General features: G+C 54.9%; 1 protein-coding gene across 5 annotated transcripts; it reads left to right on the top strand.

Annotated features, from left to right (window-relative positions):
* Nucleotides 1-707: 707 nt before the first annotated feature.
* On the top strand, nt 708-11,435 carry PRRG3 (proline rich and Gla domain 3). Of its 5 annotated transcripts, none has more exons than XM_020903120.2 (4): nt 708-778; nt 4,245-4,282; nt 5,324-5,484; nt 5,833-11,435. In XM_020903120.2, exons 2-4 carry the CDS (start codon nt 4,276-4,278, stop codon nt 6,358-6,360), a joined length of 696 nt encoding a protein of 231 aa, XP_020758779.2. In that variant the 5' UTR covers nt 708-778; nt 4,245-4,275; the 3' UTR covers nt 6,361-11,435. The 5 variants fall into 5 exon arrangements, with proteins under 5 accessions (XP_020758779.2, XP_070318886.1, XP_070318885.1 ...); XM_070462785.1 differs by lacking the exon at nt 708-778 and adding an exon at nt 1,001-1,186; XM_070462784.1 differs by lacking the exon at nt 708-778 and adding an exon at nt 1,001-1,316.
* The last annotated feature ends 236 nt before the right edge of the window (nt 11,436-11,671 follow it).

Below are 11,671 nucleotides of genomic sequence, written 5' to 3'. Positions count from 1 at the left end.
AAGGCTGCTTTCTGCCATTCCCCGCCCCCGGGGCAGAACCGGAAGCAGCTGGGCGGTGGAAGCTTTCCAGCCAGGGCAGGTAGGTGTTTTTCTGCCTGAAATGGGGGGCGAGGGTAGTTCCAGGGGCCTTCTTCCAGGCTCATTATGCCCCCAAAACACCAAATTTGGGGGATGCATCAACTCCTTTGTGGGGCTGGGCTCCATAGGTGCAGAGAACAAAGAAAGCCCCCCAGAATCCAGCAGGCCTCATGGGCCTCTCCTGGGAGGCTTTGGCTGCCTGGACCCCAGAACTGGCCTGCCGAACTGGCCTGCCGTCTGTCAGCCGCCCACCTCTCCTGGGTTCTCCCCTACTTTTATCAACCCTCTGCCACCAACGTCCAGTCGGTCGGTAGTACTGAACCTCCCACAGGGCGGCCTCCTGAGGGCCCCCACCCCCACCCGGCGCTCCCCTGGAAGACCCAGAAGATTCCATCCTCGTCATTTCTGCGCCCCAAGAGTCCCCAAGCCCATCTCTTCCTTTATTTCGCGGCAGCCCCCAGCGAGGGCGGCGGGATTCTTCCCATTTCCCAGACTTGACCAGAAAGAAGGCTGCCATCCCGGGGCAAGGGTGGGGGTAAGTGACGAAGCCAAGGTCACCCAGTCATGGGCGGCGGAACGTGGCCTCGACCCGGCCCTTCTTCTGCAGGCCGGCTGGCACCCGGCCGAGGCAGGTCGGGGCGGCCGGCTCGCGCCCCTCTTGGCTCCGCGGGCAGTCGGGGCGGGCCGGCTAGAATGACAGGTGAGCCAGGACGGTGGGCACTTAGGGGGTTGGGCTGCGCGGGGCCACCTGGCGCGCCGGCTTTGGGTGCGGCCGCCCGAGCCTGAGGCGGCGCGGGGCTTCCGAAGGCCGGAGCCCGGGGGTAACGCCAGGGCCGGCGCCTCCGGCCGAGGGTCGTGGGGGCGCCCCGGGCCAACCGACCAGGCCCCGCCCCCTGGCGGCACGGGCGGGGGCAGGGGCGGCGCCGGCGGAGTGGGGCGCGGGCGCGCGGTGCTCGGTGCGCGCCGCCGCCCCTCCGGCCCAGCTCGCCCGCCCGCCCTACCCCCCTCAGCCCGCTCGCGTTGCCCCCCACCCCTTCTCCTCTCCTCGGCCTGGCGGCCCCGCGCGCGGTGCGACGCGACGATCGCGGCCTGGCGCTCGGGGCGCGGGGTTCGTGGCGCTCGAGAGTGGCGCGCCAGGCGCGGGGCGCGAGGCCAGACCTGGCGCGGCGGGGAGTGGGGCGGGGGGGGTGGGCAGCAGCGGAGCCCCCAGAGGAGAGCAGGGCCAGGGGGGTACAGAGGTAATGGGTAGGGCCTGGGAATCCGGCTGCGAGGGGCGGGGAGCTCCAGGAGCACTTCGGCCCGGGCCGGGCTGAGCCCCGGGGCGCCCGGGGGTAGCGGGGCGGGGAGGGAGGGTGGGAGGAGACGGCGGGGCCGGGCCGGGGGGCTTGGCCGACGGGGAGCAGGTGGGCGGGGACAGGGGCCCTGCTGGAAGAGGCGCCGCAGCGAGGTGGCGGGCTGCGTGCACAAACAGGGCGGCCGCCTCCTGGGCCCGGAGAACGGTGAGGCCGCTGGGGTTGGGCGCCCCGGCCCCGAGGGCACAGTTCCGCGTCCAGGACCCCTGAGCCGGGCGCTGGGCACTGTGGGGGGAGGATCTGGAGGCCTGGCCGGGCCACGGCGCCAGGGATTCTGCAGCCGACCCAGCTGCTGGGCCAGAGGCTGGAGTTCTTGGGCAGCGCGCCGGTGGCGGGCACTGGTGGCGGGCGATGGTGGGCGAGGACAGGCACCTTCAGGGCTGGCATGAGTGGAAAGGGGACGAGGAGGGCCCAGAGTTTGAGTTGGAGGGCCATTTGGGAGTTCCGTGTCACCGGGTGGGTTGATGAGTCATGAGATTTGGGGATCACAGAAGGCTTTCCTGGTGATCAGTTCTGAGTGAGGGCAATGAAGAGGGCTGGGATTTGGAGAAGCGTTTTTGAAGCCACCTTTGGGACACTGGGTGCTCCGGTGGCTGCCGGTCCCCATGCGAAGGACTTTAGAGCCGACGTCCCAGAGTGCTGGGATGGGGCAGCTGCGGTCCGGGGAGGGGTTAAGGAAGGTCTTTGTGGTGGCGGGTCCCAGCCTTCCTTCCTTTCCAGGCCTTCAGGATTCAGCTGAGTTCCTGTGGGGAGTGGGTTAAAAATTCCTCCGGCCTACAGTCAGCCTTAGAGTATCCACCAGGGGCAGGAGGGACATATACGTGCGTGACTGCCGCAGCATTCTCTGTCGTGGAGCCCTCGCGCTTCCTCACTGTTGCCATAGTAACGGCCTATTGATGGTGTATTTATAGGGAAGAAACAGGCGCTAAATTTTGGGGAAGGAGGGGGAGGAGGCCTCAGGCAGCAGCAGTGAGGGCGGTCACGGAATTGTTAATGGAGTGGGCCATGCCCCAGAGCTGTTTGGGAGAGTTACTGGCTTGTCTGAAGCTTAAAAATGAACTAATGATTTATGCAGGTGTCAGGCTAACCTAGTCGGCCTGTGATACCTGTGGGTGTGTGTCCACCAGGGTCGGTTATGTTTGGGACAAGGCATAGCTATCTAGAAGCTGTTACATAATTTCTGCACAGAAGAAAAATGTAAAAAACAACACTGCAGTTCTCATTGATAAGCAATGAGATGTATTTTTCTGTCGTCACTTATTAGTAAGGCTTTACTCATTCTTTTCAATTCCTGTCACAACAGCTCCATTTTTCTTCAATCAAAAACCTTGCTGTTAGGCACGCCACACCCACACCCTAGACACATGATTGGCACTGGCCTTAGGGGAACCTCAGAGATCCAGAATGGAAGCAGGATTTTGAGATAATATTCCATCTTCTCTCTTCTAAACACCAAGGGTCAACTTTTCTCACCATGGTAGGCCTGTCTGTGGACAAATTCCCATGTTAAGAGTTTTGGGTGGGATTGTTGTGGGGTGCACAAGAGAAAGGCTCCCTCAACATGGTATTTGCATAGACGGATGTTAGCTTTGCTCTTTTTCCTTCAGTTTTCATTTCATTTATGATTCACATTCTACCTGTTTGCCAAAAGGATTAGAGGATATATTTTAAATATACATAAGATTGAAAACATAAGGAGAAAAGTGAATACCATGTCACAGGGGAGAAAGCATATGTGTTTAATAGCTAGGCTTCCAGGGAGCCTATGCTTTATGGTTAATGTTAACACTGAACTTCCTGGCAGCCTAGGCAAAAAGGGTAGCCCTATGGGTGACACCGTTGTGTCTAACATCCAGTTAGTCATAAAACCAGAGCTTCTGCTTGGGGAGGGGAGCCATGGGGTGATTGCTCCCAGATGTGGACAGCTTGGCCAGTGCTCTGAAATATGTGCATGAGTGGGAGTGTATGCTGTGGGTGGGGTCAGTGTGCTGCCATCATGGTTTACATACTGGCTGGATAATTCCTGAGTTTTCGGCTGATAGCTCCAATTAGAAGGAACGGTCTCATCTAGCCAGCGACTCAGTTTTGAACATGTCCATCCATGTCTAGGTCCTCTGTTGCTGTGTTGTTTAATGCACAGAGAGGAGAGATCACTCTGTTTCAGGAGATCCTTGCCAGCCTGTCTGGCGAAGAGGAACACAGCAGGTCCTCTGGGCTTGGGCTGTGACTTTGGAGATGGTTGTTGTGGCTGTGGGAAGCGTTGCCAGTGCCCACTTCTTAAACACGCATTGCCTGGTTTCAGGGACCATGCTTGTCAGTAGAGGTATGTGCGACTTGCCATTGTGAGCAAGCTTTGTTCCCCAAACAGGTCCTGTCTCTGTCACTGTTACTTGCTGGACCTTCCCTAAGTGCCCCTCTTTTCTCTGGGGTGTTTTCCAAGTCAGAAGTGCACATGATCATCGATTCAAGTGAGGAAGGCAGAACCTCAGACTGTAGGAGTTTTTATTCTTTTTTTTTTAAAAAAAGAAAATGTCAAGCCTTAGGTCTAGACTCTCAGACTGTGTTCTTGGGGGGAAATAGCTGGAAGGTTTGCTGTGGGCTCTGCTGCGCCTCGGGATGCTCCAGAGGAGAGCTTGGATAAGGATGAGAGTGACAGGGCTGGGAGAGGCTGCACAGAGGGTGTTGTGCGCCATGAGGGGCTGCTGTGACCTTTGACCAGGCCAGTGTGGTTGGGGTCACATCCCAGGGCCGAGAGGGTGCCCTGTAGTTTTGGAGGTGTGATTTCACCATGGCTCTGCTTCCCTCCTTTGCCAGGCGAGTGACACACTGGATCTGACAGAGAGCCATGGCAGGTGAGTTTGTCTGGGCCCGGGCCGAGCGGGGAAGGGCTGTGCCTAGGGCTCATAGAAAAGTGCTAGCCTGCCTTTCAAGGCCTTCCCAGCTTTCATCGCACTGAGGGTGTTCCCGTGGCTCCTGTCCAATTGTTTGGATCTCATCTTTCCACTCTCAACTCTTTGGCACCCTTCTGGAGCACAGACTCCCCTGGAGAGGTGCGCCTACCCAGGCTACTCGGAGAGAAGCTAACATGGCAGGCCATGGGGGTTTAGGGACGGATGCCTGCCTGGGACCAAGAGGCCTGCCTGACATGAGGACTAAGAAACTCCAACTCTAGGGGCACACTGGGAGCAGATGTCACCTCTTCTTTCATCTTCCAAAGTCTCAGCTCAGGCTTCTGGGGGTGCCAGTCAGCTCAGCTGGAACTGGGGGTTCCCCTTGGGAATAAGAGGATATGGCTCCCACTCCATGACATTTTGGCTGAAGGCCATCTGTGCCCAGTTTCCAAAGGCCTAGACTCTCCATCTCGAGCCTGCTGCCCCTCTTCCCAGAGGTCCTCTCGGATTCATGTGTGTCCAGTCTCCCGATCTCCTGCACCAGGATTTGTACTAGACTGTCTAGGGTAGGACTCTTGATACCAGGCCATCTGACAGCCCAGGTGGCCATTCAGGTGGCGGATGCCAACATCAGCCTCACAGGGAAATGCATCCTTATGATAAAGGCTCTGATTTTCTCTTTTGGAGGTGAGATAGAAGATACTGGGGACGTATTCACTAGTGACTATAACATTCAAGATGTGTCATGTGCAACGTTCTCATGCAACACACACTTCCTTCTTACGAGGGCCCCATTGTCCTCCAGAGTGTTGTCAGAAGACACAGCATGGTATCAGATAAAGTCAGCCCTCCCATCTGTTGTACATGCCCAGAAGGGTGTTCTGCCTGCTAGCTCTACCTTGCTTCCTTCCATCCTTGAGCCTCTGTGCCCAGGCTGAGTCTGGTCGGCAGGTGCCTCTGGGCCCCTCCACCCTCCAGGCCTCAGCGCAACTTTCTCCCCAGTGTTTCTGGAGGCCAAGAATGCCCATTCGGTTCTGAAACGCTTCCCTCGTGCCAATGAGTTCCTGGAGGAGCTGCGCCAGGGCACCATCGAGCGGGAGTGCATGGAAGAGGTCTGCAGCTACGAGGAGGTCAAGGAGGTTTTCGAGGACAAGGAGAAAACGGCAAGTACCGCCCTGGGGCTGGGTGCTGGGAGGACAGCTAGCCTCGGGAATAAGCCACACCCGTCCTGAGATCTCAGATGGATCAGAAGCAATGAAGGGAAGCCATCTGAGTCCAGGGCAGGGCCACTGGGGCCCTATAAGAACAGCTCACCTGTGCTTAGAGCCCCATCTGCCAGACTCATGGCCATGTTGTCCTCAGTCCTCAGGGCATTCCATGGCCTTGTCAGTGGCTCTCAGAGACCAGTCAGGGTGGGGGCAGGCACAGACCCTGAGGAACTTGATCCCTACCTGCCGAAGTCAGAAGTGCTTACATGTGAGTGTCAGCCGCCTTTTGTCCTTCTTTTGCAGATGGAGTTCTGGAAGGGGTACCCAAATGCGGTCTACTCAGTCCGAGACCCTGCACAGAGCTCAGATGCCATGTACGTGGTGGTGCCCCTTCTGGGGGTAGCGTTGCTGATCGTCATCGCCTTGTTCATCATCTGGAGGTGCCAGCTGCAGAAAGCCACCCGTCATCACCCCTCATATGCTCAGAACCGGTACCTAGCGAGTCGCGCAGGGCACAGCCTCCCCCGGGTCATGGTGTACCGGGGCACGGTGCATAGCCAGGGAGAGGCCTCTGGGCATCGGGAGACAGGGAGCCACCCACAGGTGGTGCTGGGGCCCAGTCGGGGGGGCAGAACCACCGTCCGGCTTGAGAGCACCCTCTACCTTCCCGAGCTGTCTCTCTCCAGACTGTCCAGCGCCACTCCTCCCCCGTCCTATGAGGAGGTGACAGCTCCCCAGGAGAGCAGCAGCGAGGAGGCAAGCGTGTCTTACAGTGACCCACCCCCGAAGTATGAGGAGATCGTGGCGGCCAACCCCGGCTCAGACAAGTAGTGGGACGCGTGTCCTGTCCCATGTGAATGCCTCGTTCAGGGGCCTCCTTTTTGCTTTTTAACTTTTTAAAGACTGTGCCACCACAAAACAGCCTTAGCCTCCTCGTTGCCAAATAATTTCCTTACCGTGGATCTGTAGGAAGTCAGTTGTCAGAGACAGGTGGAGGCGGGTAGGGATCATGCATGCATGGAAACCCCCTGGCGAGAGCCGTGGGCCAGAGAGCCCAGCTCTTCCAGAAGCTCCCACACCCCTGCCATCTGGCCCTCCTGTCAGGGACTGGCTTCTCTTATGCCAAAGGAATCACCCCATGCAGTTGACTGTGGCCCTAGGCTCGAGCCCTGGGACCCCGCAGCTGGCCGGAGACCTGTTTGTCTGAAGCCTCACTGCAGAGTTGAGGGAGAGAAGCCAGCCCTCAGCGCCCTTTTCCCTCACTAGCCCTGTGCTCTCTGTCCTCACTCATATTGGACAAGGACAAAGACAGAACAAAAACAACAATAATAACATAACGAACACAATACAGCAAAATGATACCACCTGGGCCACTGATAGGGGTTCAAAGGAGATCATTCACACAGATGGGTGACACCCACCCCATACCCACCCCACACTCCCAACCAGGTTCAAAGGAATGTCTGGAGCCACCTGAGAGGAGGACAGGCTATGTGAAGGATGAGGGCCAGGAGCTGGCTGGCCAAGCTACCCCCTCCACACCGGGGACGTGGTCATTTGGAGGGGAGCTCTGGTTCTACTGTGCTTGGCCTCCCTCAGACCTTGCTCTCCAGGCTCTCTTTCAGCTGGGCTAAAAGCCGCTACCCATTGGCCTGAGCCATATCATGGCCTTGGAAAAACAGATAAGGCTAACCCTGCCTGTGGAGCCCGTGGCCTTTGAACGGTTGGGCCACAGGCTGCTGTATAAGGCTGAAGTTTTCTTCTTGTGAGGTTGGCCCTAGGATGATTAAACCCACGAACTTGGTTTCCTCAGCATTGTGCTCTCTGACCTTCAACTTTTAGGCAACTGCCCTTTTTGTGAGTAGGTATGTTGAGATGACCTTGAATTTCAGACAGCTGATTTCTTCTTAATGATGGTGCCCACTTGGGGAGAAGACCTGAAAGTGTCCCTTTTTAGAAATTTCTTTGTGGGGGAGATGGGGAAGCCCGTGACCTGGGTTTGAGGGCCTGTCTGGGATATGCTCTGTCATTGCCAGGTGGTGGTCCGTCTTTAGCAACCCCTTTCTGTGGCCCAGGAACTGTCCCCTCTCCATTTCAGTGAAGCTTTGGACAGCAGTGGGGCAGAGGTGACCCGCCCTTTAAGTGTCAGTGACACGCAAAAGACACTGACAACACTGCCTCCCCACCCCTCCATCTTCATCCTCCTGGCCTCAGCACCAAACCGTTTTTCCTCTGTGGTGCTTTAAAAAATGTAGCAAATTTTTGTGGGGCCCAAAAGAGTGCACAGCCAGGGTCTATTGGCAACCACAGCAGTTTAAAACCCACTGAGAAGATAAGCTTCTCTCTGTCTAAACAGCTCTCCAAGGCAGGCCTTGTGCCTCATTCTTTGAATGTGGCCCTGCCTAGAGGCCACAGACAACTTCTGGAGGCCCCTCCGGTCCTGGGCACTCACCCAGAAACATGCTTCAAGCAAGGAGGCTTGTGTTCTTACCCCAGCGAGGCCGCCAGCTTGGCCAACTCAACCCTGTGGCCCGGGTTTTCCATCCTTCCCCTACCTCACAGGCCTGCTGGAGGGTGATTGAGCTAATGCCTGTGTAGTGCTTGAGACACCAGGAAGCCCAGTGCAGTTTGCCCTTAGGAAGATTCTTCTAGAAATAAGTAGATCACGAGGCACCTGTTTTAGCAGAGGTCTTCGTAGGGCTGTGAAGTCAAGTCTCAACCTGAGGAGTCAGTCTCCTGCCAGTTGGACCGTTCCTCCCTTCTCTCTCCCCACCCATTCCACCCCGAGAGCTCCCTGATGCCAGAGGTGCTGACCAGGTGGCATCCCACCTTTCCTTCCTCCCTCTTTTCCTCCTTCTGGGCCTCCAGCACCGCACCCCTGCCCTTCCTCCCAAAGGCACTTTGGGTGTCCACTGCCCCTGCTTTGTCCATGAGGGATTCTGGGACCCATCCTCTTCAGCCATGTTGGAGGACCCGGGGCACCCTGAGGATCCGGGGCCTGTCCCTGCCGTCCCTGCGTTTACTCAGGGGCCGTGCCTGTGTGTAAGCCAGGAGCATGGGAGAGGACACTTAGCCCTCTGTGTCTCCTCCCCACTGGGCAGAGAGCCAGGAGTGGGCCCCACAGACCCGAGCCAGAGGGAGGACGCTGGGTAGTGCCTGCTCCCATTGGCCCCCGTCAAGCCCTTTCCTGCTGAGCTGCTCACTGTTTGCAGCCAGTTTGAGGTGGGAGCCGGAGGGATGCCCGGGAGCCCGGCCTGGGGTGGAGACCAACCTGCGTCCTGCGGGTGCCAGCTCTCCTGTTCTGGGGCTTCACAGCATTCTTCTACATGGGGTTCCGTGGTCCCCGGGACGTTTCTCACAGTTTATCTTAGACAAAAAGGCTGTACAGTACACCATGGTCATAACTCCCTTGCGGTGCACATTTGGCTTTAAGAACGCCCTGTACATATCTTTTCCAACTCTGTCTTTGTATGGATGTCGATTTGATACAATGTTCAATCTGCGATAGCCACATTTTTGTTGCTTTTGGACTTCGGGTGTGTGTGTGTGTGTGTGTGTGTGTGTGTGTACACATGTGCACGTTGCCTTTTCTCACATGCTTATCTGAAACAATAGCCGGCGTGTGGCTATATTTGTACCAGGAGGGTTCCGGTCTGAGGGGAGGAATGTCACCTCCCAGGGCTAGGCAGCCTGAGGACAGGACCCTGAGTCAGGAAAGCTGAGATGAGCTGCTGGAGCAAGCCCTCCAGAGTTGCCACCTTCTGCCCTCCTTCACTAAAGCTTTTGGAAGAGGATGAAGCAGCTCTATCCTGTGGGCCCCCCTCCTGTGGGACCCCCGACTCACACACTCTTTTGGAGCAGTGCCCCCAACCTCCGGCTCCTGTTCTGTGGGTGTCAACAATGGAAGGAAATCTGAGCACTCCTGGGCCTTTTAGGTTTTTCTTTTTCTTTTTGGTGGAAAGATGTGTGACTGTTGATTTTGGGGTATGGCGGGCTGGTTATTTAGATATTTTTCATTTAAAAACAAAAAGGAATTTTAACAAATTCCATGGAATGTGACTTTCACGTGTTTTCAACCAAAATTTTTTTAAGACTCTTTGAAGCAAGCATCACTATCTCGTCCCTCCCCTGCTACTCCCCATCACCTGGGGTTTTTCAAAATGAAAGCACAAGCGGAAGTGTGTGCGGCCCCAGGACAGCTGCCTTGTGCCCTGGCTGACGGACATGTGACACTGTGCCGTCTTACCCAGAGGCCAGGGGCCTCCTCTTCAACTTGCGAATCCCACTGCCATTAGTGTGAATTCCTTTGGGTGCTTCGGAAAATAGGAACCTGCCCAATCTGTTGGACTGTGTCTTTCTGCTAGCCTGAAGATGACCAATCTGGGATACAAAAGCATCTTTCTGCTAAGTAGTTGGAGCCAGATGGTTCCTCTCTGGCTGGGGGTTGATCTTTTCATAACCAAATGGCATCACACAAGAACTAAGAACAACACTGCCTCTAGATTGTTCCTTTGTCCAAGAGAGGGAGACAGAGATTACTAAGAGAAATTCTCTTACTCACCTATGCTCTGTCTTTCTAGGCGTGTGCATGTGTGTGTTATGTGTCATGTGTGTGCCCTCACGTTCAAGGCCAAGATGGAGAGCTGGGTAGCCAAGCTGCTGTCTAGGCTGCTTGTCAGCATGACAAGGAATGCAGCTCCATCTCAGGATTGCACCAATTCAGAAACAAGCACATCCTCCCCACTGAACTCTAGTCATACTAATCAGTATAATTAGCTAATTTAAAAGTACTGTAATCAAACTGCCTGCAACTGTGGTAAAAGCCCATTAATTCAAAGCCCACTAGTTCAAAATGTAGGAAAAAAAAAAAAATCACTTTTTTTTTTTTTTTGCCAAACTCTAGATAATGCATGGTATCTGCGATTCTTCCTCTGTAGAAATATTCCCAATATTCTTCCCTTGAGTCAATTTTCAGGTTCATATGTGTAAGAGGGATCTAGTTTAAAACAAGTCCCTTTTCCCAATAAAAGGCTCACGATATGATGGATCCCTTCACTGTGCCTTCAGCAGTTCTCGTATGTCAGGCTCTTCGTGTACACGATGACCTCTGTTCTGTCTCTACTATGTGCGTGCTGGGTATGGCAGCGTTTCATTCTACTCCCTTATTTGCTCTGTGAATAAAATAGTTTGTGAACTAAATTGCAATTTAAAGTGATATAACTGTGCATCATGATAAATAGTCTGTAAAGCAGATATTTCACTATCAGTCCAGCCACTCCCATCATTCACCCTCAAATATTCAAACATAGCAAGCTTTCCCTTTCCCAGGCTGTGGGTGGTGAGGCTCATCTGAGCAAGAATTTCCCTGACAAAGAGATCCAAACAGCCAGCCCACCCGCTCAGGCTCAGTGCCTCCACAGTTGTCCCGCTGTCCTGAGCTCTGTGACCAGTGCCCAGTGCCTGCCCCCCCGCCCGCCCCCAGCCCGAGCATTAACACAGATATTCAAGATGGGGACAAGTCCCACAGCTTTTTATGCCTCCCCATCTGTCTCCCTGTATGGATGCCACTTTCCCAGGCTTGAACACACCTGTTCTTTCACTCTGTGATTGTGACTCTGTGACAGTGGAAACCCTGATATGTGCAACCGAGCTTCTAGACATGATTACTATGAAATGGATTCATTTTGGTATCACTTTACACTGTGCTCCTAATTCATGCGTTGACCCATGTCGGCTGGCAAATCTGTACATTCACTCATATGTCAGGATTTCACTGAAGCCTGGGGAAACAAACAATTGTACTTCTGCTTTCTCTCTCTCTCTGTAATTGTTGAGTTTAGCTGTTAAGTTTTGTCTCTTTCTGTACCAGAAGATAATGAATAATAATAAAGAGCAAATGGTGTTCACTTGTGTTCTCTCCTCACCCATCTTGGATTGCTGCTGACTCTAACTTCATTGGGATATGGAAGGTTGTGGGCCAAACTTGTTTTTCCAAGAGTCAGACTGTAGATAAGGAAACAGCCCGAACCAGTTTAGAAGCAGGAAGCAGAGAGGTCCTGGGTCCTAGAGCTTGTCCTGTATGTGTAAGATGATCTGGCGACCCATCCCCCTGGGAAGGGGTTAGTAAGGTCTGCCACAAATC

The sequence above is a fragment of the Odocoileus virginianus genome, unplaced genomic scaffold (genome assembly GCF_023699985.2).
Source record: "Odocoileus virginianus isolate 20LAN1187 ecotype Illinois unplaced genomic scaffold, Ovbor_1.2 Unplaced_Scaffold_13, whole genome shotgun sequence".
NCBI classification, from domain to species: Eukaryota; Metazoa; Chordata; class Mammalia; order Artiodactyla; family Cervidae; genus Odocoileus; species Odocoileus virginianus.
The sequence above is the reverse complement of the archived record's forward strand: the minus strand, read 5'-3'. Positions and strand labels throughout refer to the sequence as shown.